Source organism: Syngnathus leptorhynchus, chromosome 12, assembly GCF_054491065.1.
Source record: "Syngnathus leptorhynchus isolate UIUO chromosome 12, UIUO_Slep, whole genome shotgun sequence".
NCBI classification, from domain to species: Eukaryota; Metazoa; Chordata; class Actinopteri; order Syngnathiformes; family Syngnathidae; genus Syngnathus; species Syngnathus leptorhynchus.
In genome coordinates this window covers 781,043-804,587 of record NC_141206.1, presented here as the reverse complement: position 1 = coordinate 804,587, position 23,545 = coordinate 781,043, and the positions used below count along the sequence as shown (strand labels likewise).

The window sequence follows — 23,545 nt, the reverse complement described above, 5'->3', positions numbered from 1 at the left end:
ATACAGCTACTTAATGCCTGGGTGATGTCTGAAACTGTTAAATTGAAATGTCTGCTTTATGATTAAGTACGGAAATAGCAGACATTGTGTAACAACATATTGACATCAACTAATATTAGATGAACCAAGTGGCTCTTAAATATAAAAGGATATGATAATGAGATAAACGTTCCCTCAAACATACGCCTAGAGGAGTTCATACCGAGTTGAACATCTGTTGTGAAGCGCAGCTTGTGTATCATACTAATCTTGAATGACTTATAGTGATGGCTGCTCAGCATATCTTGGACGGAAGTGATGTCAATGGGTGGGTCTTCCTCTGAGCTCTCTTCGCCTCTTGAACCTGGAGATGTTTGGATTGGACGCGATAGACAGACACACAGACAGAGAGAGACCCACAGATGCACAGACAGAGAGAGGGAGGGAGGGGGAGAGGTGGAGAGAGAGAGGAAGAGAGAGAATTTGTTGTATTTCATGGCAGTTGATAGAGTCATCATATCAAGCTCAACTATTCTGCATCAGATCACATTTTTATTTTATTAAGTTATAACAGAAATAAAATAATCAACATACTGAAAAGACTTACTATTTTCTCTGACAAGGCAAAACTCAAGAGTGCTCTGGTTCTCAAGTGTGGAATCTAGGTCTACTGCAACATTTGGGTCCGTTTGCTTCTCCAAACGATACAGAGGCCCTGTTTTAGGATGACAATTAAACTTACTAATTAAATGCTCGACAAAAACATAAGTCAAGCGTTGTCATGACACCAACATTTTGAGGGTAGGAAAATAAGTCAACCGGTAAATCGAGAGCTTCATCTTCCACCTCAGTTCCTTCTTCACAACATATTGGTACAGGGTCCGCATCGTAGTGGACACTAAATCGATCCACCTGTCTACCTATTCACGCCCTATCCTGCCTTCACTCATGAACATGACCCTGATAGACGTGTCAAGCTATGCTAAGTTTAGAATTTGTGCACTTTAACATGAATGAGTTTCCATTTCCAACTGTTACACATCTTATATTTATTCTACAAACACCATGTGATACTTTACTTCTAGCAATGCTGGGTTCAATATGTTCTAACTAGCAAACACCCTGGTAGATTAAAAACACGTTATCTTGCAGCTGAGCAGTAATCAGTGCTGTGGATTGCCGTATTTCACGGGAGAACCACGGTTCAAATACCAGTCATGACACTAACGTCCTAATGGCAAGGATTGACCCTAATTCCAAGTCATTGCTTGTGTTAAAAGCATCAGGAAGGCCATCTGATGTCAAAACTACTAGTAGTTACTGTTGCGACACTGGACAGTCACTGTCAGCAGTGTCAACATCCACCAAAGAAGGGTGCTAATAGACTGAGAAAAAGATCATGGTTGCTTTAGCCAATGTACAGTTGACTGTAGACTAGAATATGCACTATTTACATCATGATGAATATGGTAAAAATGTGTACCTGGAGTTAGGAAGGATTAAATAAGAACAACAACAACAAAAATGTGTTTCATCATTACTGGTTGGATTTCATCTGGTGTCATTTACCTGATCCTTTCTGTGACCCTTTCCTCTTCTTGAGTGCTTTCTGAAGAATTTCTTTCATGGTTACTTTCAGACTGTCCACGGGGATTAAAGAAAAACCCTGAGTAGCATTTCTAAAATGGATAAGGAAAGGAAGATTATGGAGATTTTCATAAAAGAGATTAAATGATATGTATAAAATAATATGATTTATGGCATTCCAAAGAACACTATAGATTAGCCAGCGTACCATCCATCCATCCATCCATCTTCTGTACCGCTTGCCCCCCACGCGGGCACAGAAGAACATGAAAACTCCACACAGGGTCGGAGGTGGAATCAAACCGAATCAAGGCTGACGTGCTATCCAGTGCCCCACTATGCCGCCTACCAACAGTGTGTGTGTGTGTGTCTGTCTGTGTGTCTCTGTCTGTCTGTGTGTCTCTGTCTGTCTGTGTGTCTCTGTCTGTCTCTGTGTCTCTGTCTGTCTGTGTGTCTCTGTCTGTCTGTGTGTCTCTGTCTGTCTGTGTGTGTCTGTCTGTCTGTGTGTCTCTGTCTGTCTGTCTGTGTCTGTCTGTGTCTGTGTCTGTGTCTGTGTCTGTCTGTCTGTCTGTCTGTGTCTGTGTCTGTCTGTGTGTCTGTCTGTCTGTCTGTCTGTCTGTCTGTCTGTGTCTGTCTGTCTGTATGTATGTATATGATTGCAATTACAAATGCTTTGATATTAAAATGTTCATTTTGTTTGTCTTTACAAACAAAAATACAGACAAAACAGACAAAAACACAGACAAAAATAGAGCTTTTGGGGAAAAGGCTTCAACAGAGTTGATAGGAAAAAAGAAAAGAACACGTTCTCTACAGTCAAACATGGCGGAGGTTCCCTGATGTTTTGGGGTTGCTTTGCTATTCTGGCACTGTAGTGGCTGACTGTGTACATGGCATTGAGAAGCTGGAAAACCAACACATTTTACAGCATAATGTCCCAGTGTGAGAAAGCTGGGTCTCCCAAAGAGGTAATGGACAATGACCCAAAACACACTTCATAAAGCACTAGAACACGGTTTGAGAGAAAGCACTGGAGACTTCTAAAGTGGCCAGCAATGAGTCCAGACCTGAATCCCAAAGAACACCTGTGGAGAGATCTCAAAATGGCAGTTTGGAGAAAGCACCCTTCAAATCTCGGGGACCTGGAGCAATTTGCCAAAGAAGAATGGTCTAAAATTCCAGCAGGGCATTGTAAGAAACTCATTGATGGTTAACGGAAGCAGTTATTCACAGTTATTTTGTCTAAAAGTTATGCTACCAAGTATTAGTATTAGTATTAGTATTATTACTTCTTTGTTGCTCTTGTCTGTTCGTTTTTACTCTTTGTGCTATCTGGTGCGAGTGTTGTGTACTGTCTAGTCACCGTGGGACGGTGGGGAACGTAATTTCGATCTCTTTGTGTGCCTGGCATGTGGAGAAATTGACAATAAAGCGGACTTTGACTTTGATTAGGCTGAGGGTGCCAGTCTGTTTGTCCCGCACATTTTTCAAGTTTTGTGTAAAATGACAATTGATTTGGCTCTTTTTCCATTCTCTTTTATGTTTTTTCACAGAGCATGTCTTGGTACGCACGATCGTAAACAAGTTTTTGACTCCATGTGCTTTATCAGGCAAGATAATGGCAAATGTGAAAAAGCTCGGAAAAGTAGCTACATTAGAATTACATTAGCTAACAGTTAGTTAATTAGTAACATTAGCTTACATGTAAAAGCATGTTACTTTCTAAACCCACATGCTTGTAAAAGTAAAAACGTAGCTTTGTGTTTTTTTGTTTCCATGTGCTCCTTTAATGTTCCTAGCGCCGCGACCTCCATAGCTGATCATATCTTGACAGAGAATACACAAAACCTTCCCCGGGACATCTACTTTACTGATATGTTCAGTCAGGCACGTGGTTACAAACTGTGTTCAGAGTTGTACGATGACGCTGCTCTCGAGCCATGCCCATCTGAAGCAGTTCTTGATCCCGTTTGACTTGCCTAGTTCCCTGGCACGATCCTTGTCTTTTTTATCCAAAACTTTCACAATGCTGGTGAAAACTTAAACTGAGTAGGCCCTAGATCTCTCTAACTAAATAACTCGTCTACAAGTGATGAAAATAATTTGTAATTGCAAATTCACATTGTGGGGGTGTAAAAACACTTAGTTCTCCGCGTAAGTTAACAAGTGGAAATGATGTGACAAAAGTAGCCCCAAAATGCTGCCGCAAATAAGGCGGCTGTTGTCAATGGCTCCCCAGTCATGAACCTCAGCGCACGTCACTGATTGGCATCCTATTGGCAATTCTGTCAGATGCACGCACACGCGTCCCAGAAGCAACCTTTGGTTTGGCTCGACAAGCGAAAGAGTGTCTCGAGAGCGTAAATTAGACATGAACCGGAACAAAAATACTGAGATGTCATCAATAATAGTCCAGTTCCCTCTAGTGACCAGAAGAGACCTCTACAGTAGATGGGGCAGCTCCATTTCCTTCGTTAAGAGCCAAATCGACAGTCTTTAACTTAAAAGCGCTATCATATGCGTTTCTTTTGTCACCCATAATTTCTTTCTCCAGTAATGGCCGTCTTGATCACGTTTGTGTCAATTGTGCGCCACTATTTGCTTGGCAGGCGGACGTGCGATCAACACACCTCTCTCCCCAGTGATCGCGTGTCTGGCCACATATCCAGGAAAACGGTGCCGCACAATAGCGGTCCACAACCATTTTATTAACGAGTATACAAGTGCATTAGTGTATTAAACATCACACAAATCACTAATTATTACCCAAAAGTGTCTATTGTTGCTACGTCAAAACGGATTAATCCGTATTCCATTATTTCTTATGGGATAAATTTAATCGGATTCGGACCAAATCGGGGTCCGACCAGTTTTCTGGAATGAATTATGGTCGAAGTCAGAGGTTTTACTGTACTATATTTGTCACTTACATTCTGACAAACAGTGATTGTCGTGAACCAAGGCCAGGTGAGGTGTATTTCTCCACCAACGCCAAAGTGCTGAAACCAAACTTGTGTATTGGCTCATTGGAGTCCAGGGGAGGGAAGTCTGTGTCCACCTCACCATCATCTTCTGCAATGTGAAGGCAGTAGGCATTCACATTTTCACTGTCGAGAAAATAAACATTAGAAAAAAACCTAAAACATTTGGTGAATGTTAAATTGTTAACTAAAATGTTTGTACATACTTGAGTTTTGGTTCTCGTCCCTCACTTGTGTATTGCCAACAGATTAGCCCAATAAGATCATGAACACGGGCATTAGCAATGGTGACAACTGCCATTGGATGAACTTTCTCCTGACCCATTTGCATTGAAAGGTAGACATCTATCTTTTTTGTCGCTGTTGTGCCAATATGGCCCTTGAACGAGATTTCCGATGTTACACAGTCAAGAAAATACAAAAAAAATTAACAGCAATGATATTCACTTGTAAAACGCAGCTCACAATTGAGGAAAACCTTTACCATTCTAATTTAATAAATTGTATTGCATTTTTAGCCACTTCACTAGAACACTAGGAGTTCCACTCTTTTTAGAGTGAAATGCTTGACCAGTGGTTGAAATTTAACTCCTTGTAAAGGGGCAGTAAAGCGAGCCAACATTGGCAGTTATAGGCTAGAACTGTATTAACAAATGATGTCAGTGCAACAATTCCCCCATAAAAAAAAAAACTCAGAAGAGATTTAACGGTATTTTGGAACAGAAGGGCGGTACACATACTGACACCCACTTTTTGGGAAGAGTCTGCTTGATGTAACATATCAGCCTGACTATGTCACAGAAGGAAGCTCAGCCAGTAGCCTCACCCTGGACTGCGTCACAACACCCAGTGGTTGGCTTGTTGGAAAGATTGGCAGCACCGAACTTCTGGCTAGGAGACCGACACTTCAGCTGAGTGTGGCCGTTTAAAGCACCTCTTTTTCAGATTGGCGGCGGAGGTGGTACCACATACGCGGACTTCAGGGAAAAGGTGAGTCATATGAACCCATTTCAATTTAAATTGACGATATAACGAAGTGTGAACAACTCTGCTTACATAAAGCCTCTCTGAATGCATTATGTTTGCGTATGTTGGTGAATGGTGCAAGGAAATATGACAGGGCACAAAGAGGCCGTTCATTTCTTGCTCTTAAATCAGCGACTGAGAGGCTAATCTTTGTGATATATGTAAGTAGTCATAAGTAGAGATGTTCATGTAAATTTTGGTGCCAATTGATAGCTGTTTTTTCCATTTTAAGCGATAGTGTCTGTACAATGATTTCCAATGGGGAAATTCTGATCGCTTACTTCCGTGACATCATCAACCAAGACATGGGTAACAGTATGTGTGGCGCTATTCCTCATTAAAAGTGGGCGTTTTAAAAGGCATTTGTTGTTTCATTATTTCTCCATAACGAATGAATAATGGACTTTGCATTTTCTTGATAAAAAATAAACTGGGCAAGTTAGTCAAAAATGAACCATCCTCACTTTATCCTCCCTTTAACACAAATCATCTGATTCAAAACAATATACAAAATTTTCATTAACTACAGTCTGATTGTCATTTTCAAAAAAATCTTAAGAACCCACCTTGCCATCAAATTTTGAGTATTCATTGAATGGGTTGTTGAGCTGCTGTGGACACTGCTCCAATCGAAGTGAAAGAGTAGATTTCACACATGTCGACCGCATTCTATCCTTAATGTCACGTTTTTCAAAAAAGGACCCCAAATCCTCCACTTAACAGAAAATAAAACAAAAACATGACACACATTACAAGAGGTAATGCACATGAATAAGGATGGCAATAAGTTCATGGTGTTAAAAAATATTAATAATTTATACTAAACACATTGATTACATTGTTAATAACCTGGAGGTTAACAGTATTTTTAAAGTCACTCCAAATTATTATGCACAGCATAAAATATTTACGTGAATGCTGAAAGAAATCTGTTGAATTTCTGTCATAACATTGGAAACCTTTATTTGTTCGACGGTATGGAAATTTACATTAACTCATATGCACCATTGGATAGCAGATAGAGAAAGACTACGGAAAAGCTCCAACTTTTAAAGCCACAAAAATCCAAGAGTGATTTCGCCAAAGTGAAGCAGCAAGCAGAAAGTAGAACTCAAAAATCGAATGAAAGCGCTTGATGCTCTTCAAGAACTTAGTATTTGTCACTCAAACTATGCAACAGGACACAGAAGACTGAAATTGCGTTTCTCCAAACGCCAATGTGCAGGAAGAGGGTAAAATAAAACACAGCTAACTGTAAATAGGACATAAAACATAATTGGACATACAGTGCATTTAAAATATCTATCATTAAAAGGACAACAATTCACAATGAGATATTGTTACCGGAGTGTAGATGGTACAACAACACAGGTCCAAATGGGCAATCAGTTGAGGTATTCCTTACTGGAGTGGAAGCAGTTCTAGTAATGACAGCGCGGATGCAGTGGCAAAGTGCAGAGTAGCAGCATAGAGAAAAAAATTGTAAGGTGCATGGAGTAGTTGCGTGTGTGTGTGTGTGTGTGTGTGTGTGTGTGTGTGTGTGTGTGTGTGTGTGTGTGTGTGTGTGTTTATGCATGGTTTTTGGACTGAATTAAGCAGTCTGATGGTCCGTGGAAAGAAGCTATTGTTCACCAGGTGATGCGGAATGACCTTGTTGAAGGCAGAGCTGAAGTAAATGAACAGTATCCGCATGAAGCTGTTTTCGTTCTCCAGATGAACCAGGCTGAGGTGAAGTGTTGCTGCTGCTGCTATGGGATGATCCGTGGGGCGCTTGGGGCGTTACACAAACTGCAATGGGTCAAACGTAGCATGTAGGCTGGATTGTATGTGGGCTTTGACCAATTTTTCAAAGCACTTCATCATGATGGGAGTGAGTGCTATGGGCCAGTAGTCATTCAGTGTTGTTGCTGGAGATTTCTTGGATAACAGTACGATGGTGGTGGCTTTGAAGCAATGAAGTATGATGGTTTGGCTCAAAGAGATCTTGAAGATATCTGTGATGACATTTGTAAGTGAGTCCGCACAGTCTCTAAGCCAGGGGTGGGCAAACAGTTTGACTTGCGGGCTGAATTGGGTTCAAAATTTTGACCGGGGGGCAGAACCAGGAGCAGATGGATGTCGTGTTTGTGTGAAGTAATATAAACGACATGTAAAGGTCATTGCATAAAGTTTTTTGGGGCTTTTAGTAGGTAGTAAAGCATGGTAAAGCAAAACAAATGCATTTATTAACAGCATTAAAAAAATATATATTTCGCCAAAAAATCTATATCAGTGATTCTCATTAAATACGACACTGTTATTATGAATAACAATTTCCATCACTTCAGCGCCTGCAGGTCAGATTTATAAAAGATGTTTATCTTATGAGGCGAAATCACATCAAACGGCAAACATTCTGACCAAATACATCATCTTGAAGAATCAGTGAAAGAATACATCTCAATAAAATGCCGTACCCCTCCGTGAGTCGTCACCTTATCGTGGTGGAGGGGTTTGCGTGCCCTTATGATCCTAGGAGCCATGTTGTATGGGGCTTCATGCCCCTGGTAGGGTCACCCATGGCAAAAGGGTCCTAGGTGAGGGGCCAGACAAAGCACGGCTCAGAAGACCCCTTATGATGAAAAAGATATATGGATTTCGTTTTCCCTCGCCCGGACGCGGGTCACCGGGGCCCCTCTTTGGAGCCAGGCCTGGAGGTGGGGCTCGAAGGCGAGCGCCTGGTGGCCGGGCCTTCGCTAATGGGGTCCGGTTGGGCATAGCCCGAAAAGAAGACGTGGGTCCCCCTTCCAATGAGCTCACCACCTATAGGAGGGGCCAAAGGGGTCGGGTGCATAGTGAGCTGGGCGGCGGCCAAAGGCGGGGACCTTGGCGGTCCGATCCCCGGCTGCAGAGGCTGGCTCTAGGGACATGGAATGTCACCTCTCTGGCTGGAAAGGAGCCCGAGCTGGTGTGTGAGGCAGAAAGGTTCCGACTAGACATAGTCGGACTTGCCTCCACACATAGTTTGGGCTCTGGTACAAGCCCTCTCGAGAGGGGCTGGACTCTCTTCCACTCTGGAGTTGCCCACGGTGAGAGGTGTCGAGCAGGTGTTGGCATACTTATTGCCCCCCGGCTGGGCGCCTGCACATTGGGGTTCACCCAATGTGACCCCGGCGGAGGGAGTGGGGTTCATTCCCTCCGCCTTCGGGTGGGGGGACGGGTCCTGACTGTTGTTTGTGTCTATGCACCGAACGGCAGCTCAGAGTACCCACCCTTCTTAGAGTCCCTGGAGGAAGTGCTGGAGAGCGCTCCTTTTGGGGACTCCATCGTTCTACTGGGTGACTTCAATGCACACGTGGGCAATGACAGTGAGACCTGGAAGGGCGTGATTGGGAGGAACGGCCCCCCCGATCTGAACCCGAGCGGTGTTCTATTATTGGACTTCTGTGCTTGACACAGATTTTCTATAATGAACACCATGTTCAAGCATAAGGGTGTCCATGTGTGCACTTGGCACCAGGACACCCTAGGCCGCAGTTCGTTGATCGACCTTGTAGTCGTGTCATCGGATTTGCGGCCGCATGTTTTGGACACTCGGGTAAAGAGAAGGGCGGAGCTGTCAACTGATCACCACCTGGTGGTGGGTTGGCTCCGATGGTGGGGGAAGATGCCGGTCCGACCGGGCAGACCCAAACGCTCTGTGAGGGTCTGCTGGGAATGTCTGGCAGAATCCCCTGTCAGGAAGAGCTTCAACTCCCACCTCCGGCTTTTCCCACGTCCCGGGGGAGGTGGGGGACATTGAGTCCGAGTGGACCTTGTTCCGCGCCTCCATTGTTGAGGCAGCCGACCGGAGCTGTGGCCGTAAGGTTGTTGGTGCCTGTCGTGGCGGCAATCCCCGAACCCGCTGGTGGACACCGGCGGTAAGGGATGCCGTCAAGCTGAAGAAGGAGTCCTATAGGGCCTTTATGGCCTGCGGGACTCCGGAGGCAGCTGACAGGTACCGGATGGCCAAGCGGAACGCGGCTTCGGCGGTTGCTGAGGCAAAAACTCGGGCGTGGGAGGAGTTTGGCGAGGCCATGGAGAATGGCTTCCGGACAGCTTCGAGGAAATTCTGGTCCACCCTCCGGCGTCTCAGGAGGGGGAAGCAGTGCACGGTCAACACTGTTTACAGTGGAGATGGTGTGCTGCTGACCTCGACTCGGGATGTTGTGAGTCTGGGGGGAATACTTCGAAGACCTCCTCAATTCCACCAACACGCCTTCCTTTGTGGAAGCAGGGCCTGGGGACTCTGAGGCGGACTCTCCAATCTCGGAGGTCGAAGTCACTGAGGTAGTTAAAAAACTCCTTGGTGGCAAGGCCCCGGGTGTGGATGAGATCCGCCCGGAGTTCTTAAAGGCTCTGGATGTTGTGGGGCTGTCTTGGCTCACACGCCTCTACAGCATTGCGTGGACATCGGGGACGGTGCCTCTGGATTGGCAGACTGGGGTGATGGTTCCCCTCTTTAAGAAGGGGGACCGGAGGGTGTGTTCCAATTACAGGGGAAATCACACTCCTCAGCCTCCCTGGTAAGGTCTATTCAGGGGTGCTGGAGAGGAGGATCCGTCGGGAGGTCGAACCTCGGATTCAGGAGGAGCAGTGTGGCTTTCGTCCTGGCCGTGGAACAGTGGACCAGCTCTACACCCTCGGCAGGATCCTCGAGGGTGCATGGGTGTTCGCCCAACCAGTCCACATGTGCTTTGTGGATTTGGAGAAGGCGTTCGACCGTGTCCCTCGGGAGGTTCTCTGGGGGGTGCTTCGGGAGTACGGGGTGCCGAGCCAACTGATAAGGGCGGTTCGGTCCCTGTATCACCGATGCCAGACTTTGGTCCGAAATTTCCGGCATGAAGTCGAATTCGTTCCCAGTGAGGGTTGGACTCCGCCAAGGCTGCGCTTTGTCACCGATTCTGTTCATAATTTTTATGGACAGAATTTCTAGGCGCAGCCGAGGCGTTGAGGGGGTCCGGTTTGGGGACCTCAGCATCGCGTCACTGCTTCTTGCAGATGACGTGGTGCTGTTGGCTTCTTCAGTCCGTGATCTCCAGCTCTTACTGAAGCGGTTCGCAGCCGAGTGTGAAGCGGTCGGGATGAGGGTCAGCACCTCCAAATCCGAGTCCATGGTACTCGGTCGGAAAAGGGTGGAATGCCCTCTCCGGATCGGGGATGAGATCCTGCCCCAAGTGGAGGAGTTCAAGTATCTTGGGGTCTTGTTCACGAGTGAGGGCAGGATGGAGCTTGAGATCGACAGGCGGATCGGTGCAGCGTCGGCAGTAATGCGGACTCTGTACCGGTCCGTCGTGGTGAAGAGAGAGCTGAGCCAAATGGCAAAGCTCTCGATTTACCGGTCCATCTACGCTCCTACCCTCACCTATGGTCACGAGCTATGGGTCGTGACCGAAAGAACGAGATCCAGGATACAAGCGGCTGAATGGCTCTCCCTTAGAGATAGGGTGAGAAGCTCGGTCATCCGGGAGAGACTCGGAGTAGAGCCGCTGCTTTTCCACGTTGAGAGGAGCCAGATGAGGTGGCTCGGGCATCTCATCAGGATGCCTCCTGGACGCCTCCCCGGGGAGGTGTTCCGGGCATGTCCCACCGGTAGGAGACCCCGGGGACGACCCAGGACGCGCTGGAGAGACTACGTCTCTCGGCTGGCCTGGGAACGCATTGGGATCCCCCGGGATGAGCTGGAGGAAGTGGCTGGGGAGAAGGAGGTCCGGGAGTCCCTCCTAAAGCTGCTGCCCCCGCGACCCGACCCCGGAGAAGCGGAAGAAGATGAAGGTGAAGATGAAGGTAAAATGCCTTATTTTTCGGACTCTGTGGCGCACTGGGTAGCACGTCCGCCTCACAGTTAGGAGGGTGCGGGTTCGATTCCACCTCCGGCCCTCCCTGTGTGGAGTTTGCATGTTCTCCCCGAGCCCGCGTGGGTTTTCTCCGGGCACTCCGGTTTCCTCCCACATCCCAAAAACATGCTTGGTAGGCCGATTGAAGACTCTAAATTGTCCCGAGGTATGAGTGCGAGTGCGAATGGTTGTTCGTCTCTGTGTGCCCTACGGTTGGCTGGCAACCAGTTCAGGGTGTCCCCCGCCTGCTGCCCGATGACGGCGGGGATAGGCTCCGGCACGCCCGCGGGGACAAAGCGGTTCAGAAAATGGATGGATGGATAGCTGTTGATGCCGGAACTACGTGCGCTGCTGACGTCGGACTAGACATATCAAATAAATGTAATATAAACAACAATTTTCACGAACCAACCGTGTCACTCCAAATCATTAAATCCATCGGAATATTCATCCTCTGTGTCAATAAAAAAATTAAAAAAATAACAGCTGTAGACTCCGGACCTACGTGTGCCACTGACGTCAGCCTCGTCGTCAGTTGCAGCTCCAATTATTCCACAGATCTATGTCTATAACTAAAATGTAGGGTTACCAAAGTACCAGGCAAGACGTGGATTTGGTAACCGGCTCTTTATTTCACAAAACAAGAGCTCAACATATGAGCCAACACATAAGCATCCTGGATCGCTCTTGCTGTTCCCACCCCCCCTGCTGCCTTCACGGCCTTGCTCGACAATCGGACACTACTGAAGCCTAACATACACGTTGCTACTCTAAAAATGTCAATTATAACATAATAAGTTTATCGAACCATCTGTGTCACTCTAAATCATTAAATCTCCTGAATTCTCCGTCACCGCTGTCACCTACTCTCTCTCTTGCAGAGGCCGTGCCCGCACTCCAGATCCACGAGGAGGAAGTGCGCCAGATGTTCCGGAGACAAAAGATCAGGAAGGCACCGGGCCCAGACGGCGTGTCACCTTCCCGCTTGAAAGTCTGTGGTGAGCAGCTGGCACCCACCTTTGCACGGATCTTCAACCGCTCCCTGGAGCTGTGTGAGGTGCCCTCGTGCTTCAAGAGCTCCACCATCTTTCCAGTGGCCAAGAAGCCTGCCATCTGAGGACATCTGACATCTGTGGTCATGAAATCTTTCAAGAGGTTAGTCCTGAACCACCTGAAGGATGTCACGGGCCCCCTGCTTGACCCCATCCAGTTTGCCTACCGGGCAAACAGGTCGGTGGATGATGTGGTCAACATGGGACTGCACTACATCCTGCATCACCTGGACACCCCAGGAACATACGCCAGGATCCTGTTTGTGGATTTCAGCTCGGCGTTCAACACCATCGCTCCTGACATCCTCCAACAGAAGCTCATCCAGCTTGTAGTGCCTGCCTCCACCTGTCAGTGGATCACCAGCTTCCTGATCAACAGGAGACAGCGTGTGAGGCTGGGGAGCATCACATCTGACACCCGGACCACCAATTACACTGCCATCATCCAGTCAGTCCTCTGCACCTCCATCACTGTCTGGTTTGGATCGGCCTCCAAACAAAACAAGCACAGACTGCAACGGACAATTAGGACTGCAAAAAAGGTCATTGGAATCAACCTCCCATCTATCCAAGCCTTGTAACTGTCCAGGACCAGGAAACGTGCAAGCAACATCTCTACAGACCCTTCTCACCCAGGTTACAGTCTGTTTGAACTACTCTCCTCCGGACAGCGTTATAGAGCCCTGTAGGCCAAAACCAGCAGACATAGAAACAGCTTCTTCCCCCAGGCTGTTGTTCTGATGAACTCACACAACTCTTAGAGTCTCAGAGTCATTGCTGTGCAATAACATCCTGCTCTCCACACCTTTTTTGAATTGTCTACACTGTTTGTTTGAATCAAACTCCCATCTATCCAAGACTGGTCCAGTACCAGGAAATGTGCAAGTAACATCTCTACAGACCCTTCTCACCCAGGTTGCAGTCTGTTTTAACTACTCCCCTCCGGACGGCGTTATAAAGCTCTGTACGCTAAAACCAGCAGACACAGAGACAGCTTCTTCCCCCAGGCTGTTGTTCTGATGAACTCACACCACCTTTAGAGTCTCCGAGTCATTGCTGTGCAATAACATCTTGCTCTCCACACCTTTTGTGAATTGTCTACACTGTTTGTACTGTGTCGTCTCTGCATCCATTGCAGCCTGGTGATCCTGGACGAGGGACCCTCCCATCTGTGGTCTCCTCAAGGTTTCTCATTTCCCCTAGTTGGAGTTCTGAGTTTTTCCTTGCCCTCCTGGGAGTTTAAGATCAGGGGATGTTTGAGACTATTTGTCATTAGTCATTTTTCACATGTCCTGAGCGTTGTTGGTCACCTAAATGTTGAACAGAGACTGTGATGTACCGTAGTCAATTCCTTGTTTGGCACACTCAAACATGGCAAATAAAAACTCTAGAATCTTGACTCCGGAAGTCAGTGAATGGAACTCATTGTCAGTGAGGCTCCAATTATTCAAGATTCAAGAATTTTTATTGACCATGTTTGAGCATGCCAAACAAGGAATTTGACTTCAGTACATCTAAGCCTCTGTTCAACATTTAGGTTACTAACAACACTCAGGACATGTGAAAAATGACTAATGACAAATAGTCTCAAACATCCCCTGATCTTAAACTCCCAGGAGTTTCCACAGACTTGGTGCGCCCTCATGCGGTTTGAAGTGATCAACTATACTAGCAAGTAATGTGTTAATGATCAAGTAAAGATTTGAGAATAATTTCACATATAAGTCGCTCCTGAGTATGAGTCGCCCCCTCCCCAACTATGAAAAAAAATGCGACTTATAGTCCGAAAAATACGGTAATAAAAAAATCAAAACGGCAACACGGTGACGGATATCTGAAAATCAGAGCAGAGCTTTAACTCACAAACACTTGGTGATAGAGGTGAGGAAACGGGAAACACTACCTTAAAGTCGGCCTTAAGAACTTTAAAAGTTAAGATTAGTCGCAAACAGGTGGTGCATCAATGTCCTTGAGCATCCTACATTGCTTGAAAATGAGAATGGTCGCTAGTTTCAATCCCTACTATTTGTATAAATAATTTTCAAAATGCTTTTTTTTTTTTTAACAACACACTAGGGAAACTCCCCTTCATTTTCAGTGGGAACAGTGTTGTTGGTCTTCCTTTTTCTGCTAGTGCATCATAGTCTGGAGTAAAATTTGTTGTGGCAATTCTTAGGATAGAGCCAAGGTGGTGGTCCGTCAACCTAGATCTGTGATGGGGGGCTTTGTTGATGATGTTCACGCGGGTGAATGTCTGCTCACACACGTTCGTCGAGCCAAATCGTCCACTCTTTTTTAAACACTCGGCGTTCAGTGTCCGCCTTTTTTTCCTTGGGCCACTCATTTTAATGGAAGAGTTCCAGGGGAAGGTTTGTGGGTGGCTTGGGCGTAAAACTGTATCTGAAACCTCAGCGCGTGAATTACGAGAATGCTGACGTCACAGCCCACACTTGAAATTCAGCACTGATAAAAATAAAGCGCGAAGTGCGCTAGGTCCGTACTACTGAGTAAGTACACGCACTTGTGAGTGTGTGTTGGAATAATCTCGGGGGAAGCCTTGGCCTGCCAGACCAGGAGGCCTTATATTTTACGAGTTTACGACTCTCCTTTAAACTAAATACTTTGTATTTGGTTTAAGGAATGTCTTTTGATCTCCGTCAGCCTTATGGTTCCTTCCTGTCCTTATGTTACTTTTGTGTTTGTTTTGTAAGAGGCCTTCACTAACAATGAGCAGAGCTTCTTTGCATAGGCGAAATGTTCTTTGTTCAGTTTAAAGGGACTTCATTCCTTTTAGTTAACTGTAGCTTTGATTCATAGATTGTAGATGATCGAAACTGGTTATATACAGTTTGAAGTAGTCACATTAAAGTTATCCCATATTTACTCAATGTTAGTTTAAGGAACTGTATACCAGTTACCTTACATTTACTTAATATGTGTTGAAATGTTTAAGTAGGGCTAGATATTATTATTATTATGTGTTGTGTTAGTTTTCTAAGAAGATAAACTTAGCAAGGGTTTAGTTGCATTGTTCCACAGGTAAGCAACATTCAACGTGCTTCAAGTTATCTGATCACAGTCGAGGAGGAGTCGGCCACCCATGGAGAGGACAACTGGTTGAGGGAAGAGAGCAGACTCTGCTGTCCTAATGCGGGGGTCGAGGGCCAACAAGTGCTAGGTCACACTACACTATATTCCTTAGCTAATCAGCGTTGCTACAGCCACGATCTCCCCTCCCTTTAGTGTGGCAACGCCTCTGTAACCAGGGCAACCAAGACATTAAAAAGAGGAGCACGTGGAGGAGGAACTCAGAACTGGTGGAGATTGTAACTGAGCTTCCTTTATCGTTCTCCTCGCGAGTAAACTCATCCTGGTTGTCTTCTCCTCTTCGTTCCAGCATGTGATTTGATGTCTGATCATATTTAGACCCAACAGTGTGCGTCGAACTTTCTGACACAGCTTCCGGGAGTAAATGTGCGGTCGGGCGTTTCCCCATCTACTGGGGAAACGCAGTCATTGGAGGGAAAATGACCCCAAAAAAATTAATAATACAATTTATTCAGGTTTGGCGGGCCAGATTAAATGGCCCCGTGGGCTGGATGTGGGCCGCGGGCCGTAGTTTGCCCATATTTGCCCTAAGCACATGCCCAGGTACAGGTGCTGGCAAGTAAATAAGAATACATATCATCAAAAAGTTGAATTATTTCAGTAATTCCATTCAAAAAGTGAAACTTGTACATTATATTTATGCATTGCACACAGACTGAGGTATTTCAAATGTTTATTCATTTTAGTTTTGATTATTATAACTGACAGCTAATGAAAACCCAAATTCAGTATCTCAGAAGATTTGAATATTTGAAAAAAGGTTCAATATAGAAGACACCTGGTGCCACATTCGTTTCAAAATCCCTGCAAATGCCTCAAATGGCAGGGATGAGAATGTCAAATGTGAAAAAACACTGAAAAGTAGCCGGGGGTCTGGGGACCGAATATATATAGACAAAGCTGATCATATCTTGAGGAGGGGGGATTACATTAGCTACATTAGAATTACATTAGCCAACATTAGTTAGTTAATTAGTAACATTAGCTTACATGTAAAATCATGTTACTTTCTAAACCCACATGCTTGTAAAAGTAAAAACGTAGCTTTGTTTTTTTGTTTCGATGTGCTCCTCTAATGTTCCTCGCACCGCGACCTCCATAGCTGATCATATCTTGACAGAGAACACACAAAACCTTTCACGGGACATCTACTTTACGGACATGTTCCGTCAGCCACGTGGTTACGGACTGTGTTCCAAGTTGTACGATGACGCTGCTCTCGAGCCATGCTCATCTGAAGCAGTTCTTGATCCCGTTTGACTTGTCTATTTCTCTGGCAAAATCCTTGTCTTTTTTGTCCAAAACCTTCGCAATGCTGGCGAAAACCTTTGCTGAGTAGTCCCTAGATCTTTCTAACTAAATAACTTGTCTACAAGTGATGAAAACCCAATCGCAAATTCACATTGTGGCGGTGTAAAAACACTTAGTTCTCTGTGGAAATGATGTGACGAAAGTACTACTTTTCGGGTGTTGCCGCATCACTGCTGCCAGTTAGTAAGGTTTACAGAGGCAAGCCAATTTCCGTAATGTCAAAGTCAGTTTTATTGTCAATCACTTCACATGCCAAGACACACAAAGAGATCGAAATTGCGTTACCCACTATCCCACGGTGACAAGACATATAACAAAACATCCAATACAACAACACAAAAAGTAAAATGGACGATGGCCTGCTGCATGAAAATGATAAAGATGTCCGTGAAGACTCCTCAGTGCAGTCCTTCAGCGCACGACCTGGGATGTTGTCTGGGCCCTCCCCCTTACGGGTAGCGCTAGCAGCAAGCGTCATCCTCACGCTTTCGGATGCCGTCGCGGCGGGCGGATGAATGCTCGCAAGTCGCCGAGCCTAACGTTGTTCGGCCAGCTGGCCGGCCGTTTCCCTACACCCCCCCACCATATATAAACAGCATTTTCTCAATGGATTTACACGATTCACGAAAATGATACTTTCAACGGAAAAAAACATGGAAATCCGCGGATCCGCAGAAAATTCTGATCCCTGAAATGGACTCTCAGTCTTGTTCTGAAGGGTACACAATTATGGGGAAGACTTCTGACTTGACAGTTGTCCAAAAGACGACCATTGACATCTTGCACAAGGAGGAAGGAGGACAAGACATAAAAGGTGATTGCTAAAGAGGCTGGCTGTTCGCAGAGCTCAAGCACATAAATAGATGTTGGAGTGGTGGTGTTTTCTTCAAAACGACTGAAGATATTGAGAGTTCAGAAAGCCTGCGTTATCCTCGCAGGGTTGAGGAGTGGGCTTGTAGTCTGTTACTGAGTGAATGCCTTGCTATAGGCGTCTGGGGTCTTTTGTGCCAGTAAAATGAGATTGGATTTTCTGTCCACAGGCAAGCTTGGCTGTTCTCATACCCGGATTCAAGTTAGCCATGGCTTATCTTAGGGCTTCCCTGTTGCCAGACTTGAAAGTAGAGTTCCGTGCTCTCAGGAGCTCACGTACCTCCCCGGTGAACCAGGGTTTGTCGTTTGCCCTCGTGGTGATGTGTTTGGTGACATGCATTTGGATAAGTAACCTGTCAGAGACTCAGTGTATTCTGTTATGTTGACATACTGGTTGGAAGTGGGTCCAATCAATTTGGTCAAAACAGTCTTTTAGTGCTGAGATGGCCCCCACTGGCCAAGTTCTAATTTGTTTCACAGGTTTAAATCTCGTAGTGTGATTTCATGCATTAAAGAATGCAGGCGATTGTTGGGAATGCGAGAAGAGGAGTGTGTGTGAGCTTTGTTTCTGCACGTGCAAGATGGTACAAGCCAAGTTTGAAGTCTATCAGATGACTTCTCTAGGAGTCCTGGACACAGGTGTCAGTCCTCGGGACTTCAAAGTGTCCCTCGTTAAACAAACCTGATACAAATGATCAGTTCATCCTCACGTTCAACAAAAATGGACTCCGTTTTCCCTTGCCCGGACGCGGGTCACCCGGGCCACTCTCTGGAGCCAGGCCTGGAGGTGGGGCTCAAAGGCGAGCGTCTGGTGGCCGGGCCTTCGCCCATGGGACGTCGGCATAGCCCGAAAAGAAAACGTGGGTCCCCCTTCCCGTGGGCTCACCACCTGTAGGCGGGGCCAAAGGGGTCGGGTGCAAAGTGAGCTGGGCGGCGGCCAAAGGCGGGGACCTTGGCAGTCCGATCCCTGGCTGCAGAAGCTGGCTCTAGGGACATGGAATGTCACCTCTCTGGCTGGAAAGGAGCAGGCTGGTGTGTGAGGCAGAAAAGGTCCGACTAGACAGTCGGACTTGCCTCCACACGTTTGGGCTCTGGTACAATCCCTCTCGAGAGGGGCTGGACTCTCTTCCACTCTGGAGTTGCCCACGATGAGAGGCGTCGAGCAGGTGTTGGCATACTTATTGCCCCCCGGCTGGGCGCCTGCACATTGGGGTTCACCCCGGTGAGCGAGAGGGTAGCCTCCCTCCGCCTTCGGGTGGGAGGACGGGTCCTGACTGTTGTTTGTGTCTATGCACTGAACGGCAGCTCAGAGTACCCACCCTTTGTGGAGTCCCTGGAGGAAGTGCTGGAGAGCGCTCCTTCTGGGTACTCCATCGTTCTACTGGGTGACTTCAATGCCCTCCGGATCGGGGATGAGATCCAAGTGCCAAGTGGAGGACTTAAAGTATCTTGGGGTCTTGTTCACAAGTGAGGGCAGGATGGAGCGCGAGATCGACAGGCGGATTGGTGCAGCGTCTGCAGTAATGCGGACTCTGTACCGGTCCGTCGTGGTGAAGAGAGAGCTGAGCCAAATGGCAAAGCTCTCTATTTACCGGACGATCTACGCTCCTACCCTCAACTATGGTCACGAGCTATGGGTCGTGACCGAAAGAACGAGATCCAGGATACAAGCGGCCGAAATGAGTTTCCTCCGCAGGGTGTCCGGACTCTCCCTTCAAGATAGGGTGAGAAGCTCGGTCATCCGGGAGAGACTCGGAGTAGAGCCGCTGCTCCTCCATGTTGAGAGGAGCCAGATGATGTGGCTCGGGCATCTCATCAGGATGCTTCCTGGACGCCTCCCTGGGGAGGTGTTCCGGGCATGTCCCACCGGTAGGAGACCCCGGGGACGACCCAGGACGCGCTGGAGAGACTATGTCTCTCGGCTGGCCTGGGAACGCCTTGGGATCCCCCGGGATGAGCTGGATGAAGTGGCTGGGAGAGGGAAGTCTGGGAGTCCCGCCTAAAGCTGCTGCCCCCGCGACCCGACCCCGGATAAGCAGAAGAAGATGGATGGATGGATCCACACGTTCTGCAGGAGCCTGATAATTATCCTGATCAATTGAATCAGGTATTGCGGCCCGAGGACTGCAGTTTGACACCCCTGCACAAGGGTGTATAAGTATGACCACTGTTATTGTGCAGAATTGGGCTAGAATTGGTCATTTAAAAATTCACAACTCTTTTTCTGTTCTTTTTAGACTATAGCTCTAACAGTTGTATGTCTTGTGCCTGCCAATTTTTGTAGTTTTATTTTTCCACTCCAGATGGCACAACTAAGACATTTTTGTTGTCATCGTTTATGACAACATTACTCTATCATAATGTTCACCAAGTTGGCAAAATGTAGCGAGTTTTCGGGCATGTTTAGGGTGTTAAAAGGCAGTACTTTATGGAAAAAACTAACAAACGAAGTAGTGTTCCAACAAAAACAATAGTGACCTCACAGTGGTCTCTGCTCGGGCTCTCATAAACAATCTTGGTACGAGATGAAAAGATGGCACTTTTGACTTCCAAATGCACAAACCTGTACAAACTAATTGTGGACGTCACACAGTGGAACAGCTCTATAGAAATGACAAAATCTTTCAAATTAGGATTGCCATTGCTGTTGTCAAAGATCTAATAAAAATGCTGGGTCCACTCAAAACTGCTACGGGAACATTTTTCCCTATGCTCTATGCCAAGAAAAATGGCCCACTTGCACTTAGTATTTTGCAATTAAAGAATATGATTCAGGAGGCAATAGATGACTTGATATGGTGCCCAGAAGTAAGGTTATCATTGAAGTTATTATTTGTATTGATACTTCTATGTTTGGCACGTCAGCTAAAGATAAAATGAATGTGTTCAAATATGAGTCCTTTGGAAACGGCAACAGACGTTTCAATTTTGAATCTGGAGCTGACCAACCTCTTGACGGGCCATTATTGCTTGCCGCACCATTTTGAAAGAGGATGGGCGTCCGCTGCCGAAGCACAGGAAGCGTATGCCACAGCAAATTAACAAATTTGATTTGACAAGTTGGTTTGAACCAAGACCCATCTGGATCGGATGGCGTACTCTCCAGACCCACTTTCTTAATGGGTGTGGCTTGCCAGGCGTTTAATGTACAATGGGTTGTCCTGTTGTCCGCTTGAATGCTATTTTTGAATATCCACTGCTGAAACTATGCAAATTTCCCAGTTTTTGGACTAAGAAAGATGATTTTATACTTTACAACATCACTTATTTTCAATTGTAAATAACAATTAATGGATAAAATAGTTCATTCATTCATTCATTTTCTGAACCGCTTAGTCCCCACGGGGGTCGCGGGCGTGCTGGAGCCTATCCCAGCCGTCATCGGGCAGTAGGCGGTTGACACCCTGAACTGGTTGCCAACCAATCGCAGGGCACACAGAGACGAACAACCATTCGCACTCGCACTCACACCTAGGGACAATTTGGAGTGCTCAATCGGCCTATCAAGCATGTTTTTGGGATGTGGGAGGAAACCGGAGTGCCCGGAGAAAACCCACGCGGACACGGGGAGAACATGCAAACTCCACACAGGGAGGGCCGGAGGTGGAATCGAACTTGCACCCTCCTAACTGTGAGGCGGACGTGCTACCCACTGCCCCACCGAGCCGCCCGGACAAAATAGCTATTAACAGTAATTTATTTAAATAAAGCACCATCAGACTTTCAAACTATATTAACAAAACCAGTGACAGAGTTAAATGTCCGAAATGGTCGTATCAAAAATATTAAGGAACACTACCTGACTGAGAGGATGATCTTACTTTCCACTGAATATTTTTACATTTGATTTGGTTTTGACGCTCCTTCCTCAGTCTTTCAAGTCTTTGGGCTGAAAAAAAGGAGCACAGATGTGAAATTTTAGTCAGACTCAAGATGAAAAAAGAAGAAACATCGTGATGAATGAAACTAAATGCAAGCATAACTGAAGAGCGCTTCAAACATGAACTTTAAAGAGGAAGTCAAGTCAAACATTTTTTTAAAACAGTAAGGTGCCTTGCAAGTGTTAGCCTCCTTTAATTTTTTTTAACAGGTTTCAGGTTTCAAACATACAAATAAGCTCTATATTTTGTGAAGATCTAACACTATGTATGTAACAAATGTAAAGTAAGCCTTTCTCGACCTCTACTGTAAAGAATACATCTGCATATCTGGCTGCTTTGGACATAAAAGAAGAGAAACTCATGATGTGGCCCCCATCTTCCCCTCAATTCTATTGAGAACATTCATAACATCATCAAATGAAGTGTCTATGATGGCATGAGGCAGTTCACATCCAAACAACAGCTCTGGGAGAATATTCTGTCCTCATGCAAAGTAATTGAAGCAGATTCTGTCCAAGAACGGACAAATTCAATGGATGGGAGAATTCAGACGCTCCTTTTGAACAAGGGGTCCTATGTTCAAATGTAACTTCACCGATAAATGAGTTTTGAATTTAATTGTGTATTACCGTATTTTCCGCACCATAAGGCGCACTTAACAGCCTTTAATTTAAAAAAAAAAAAAAAAAAAACGAAGGTGCGCCTTTTAATAAGGTGCGCCTTTTGTGGGGACCAAATTCCAAAATAGGTATAGTTTTTTTGCGTTGTTTTTGTAATATACAGGCGAAATATGAAGACTAGATGAAACAATCGGAGGACATTATGTTTTACTTAGATCAGGGCAAAAAACAATCAGACTAGACATAACGTACCTACGCCCCCATTGGTAAATAAATACTATCATTTGTGCGAATCTATGAAGTTGTTTTATGTGGCTTTCGCCACACAGAGTCGTAATAAACGGGTAGTAATATGAAGACCCGATGAACCAATCACAGGACATTACGTTTTACGTAGATGGGGGCGGGAAACCAATCAGAGGACTTCACGTAACGCGTAGAGTACGTACCTCCGCCGCCATTGATTAATAAATAGTATCATTTGTGCATAGAAAATGGCATAGGGATCTTCTACAATGGGTTAAAAGGCTTGTTTGGCAGGTTTGTAATAACCTGCAAATGCTTATAGTTTCACAAATGACTGTTTTTAGTTCACACTGATTTTAGCCGGAGCGGCGGCGCTCTACAAGCTAGCATGCCGAAGACGGTGGCGTGGCAAGCACGCCGGAGCCCTCGTGAAGCTGAGGCAGATAGGGTTCCGTTCTCCCGTACCATCAATTCATCTGGCGAATGTCCTCTCTCTGGAAAACAAGATGGACGAATTGTTGCTTCTCATCCCACGAAACCCGGACATTAGCGGATCCGCCGCCCTGTTCTTCACTGAATTGTGGCTTTCCGAATTCGTCCCTGACCATGCCGTGCAACTGCCTGGATTTCGGCTAGTTCACGCCGATCGCAGCATGGAGCTCTCGGGAAAAGCAAAGGGAGGTGGTCTATATTTCTATATCAATGAACGTTGGTGTACTGATGTCACGATGTTGAAAAAGTCTTGCAGCCCTCTCCTGGAAACACTTTTCATAAACTGCCGGCCGTTATCTTCACCACGCGAGTTCTCCTCGATCGTAAAGGCGGCTGTTTATATTCCACCGCACGCACGTGTGATTGAAGCCACCCTGATCAGGTAACAGACATGGAGAAAATATTACCAAACTCACCAATCATTGTTTTGGATGATTTTAGCAGAGCGAACCTCGCAAACAAACTCCCCAAATACAGACAGCACATAACGTGTCCCACCAGAGGGACACGGACACTGGATCACTGCTACACGGTAAT

General features: G+C 46.1%; 1 protein-coding gene across 5 annotated transcripts in view; it reads right to left on the bottom strand.

Annotated features, from left to right (window-relative positions):
* The window catches only part of mapkap1 (MAPK associated protein 1), a 54,101-nt gene that overhangs the window by 7,994 nt on the left and 22,562 nt on the right, over nucleotides 1-23,545 (bottom strand). For all 5 annotated transcript variants that reach the window (XM_085925530.1, XM_085925528.1, XM_085925529.1 and 2 more), the window contains 7 exons: nucleotides 21,569-21,658; nucleotides 6,140-6,288; nucleotides 4,754-4,926; nucleotides 4,497-4,673; nucleotides 1,549-1,658; nucleotides 587-694; nucleotides 203-343 (listed from right to left, as the gene is read on the bottom strand). In XM_085925530.1, coding sequence (XP_085781656.1) covers nucleotides 203-343; nucleotides 587-694; nucleotides 1,549-1,658; nucleotides 4,497-4,673; nucleotides 4,754-4,926; nucleotides 6,140-6,288; nucleotides 21,569-21,658 — 948 coding nt within the window. The remainder of the gene's footprint in view (nucleotides 1-202; nucleotides 344-586; nucleotides 695-1,548; nucleotides 1,659-4,496; nucleotides 4,674-4,753; nucleotides 4,927-6,139; nucleotides 6,289-21,568; nucleotides 21,659-23,545) is intronic.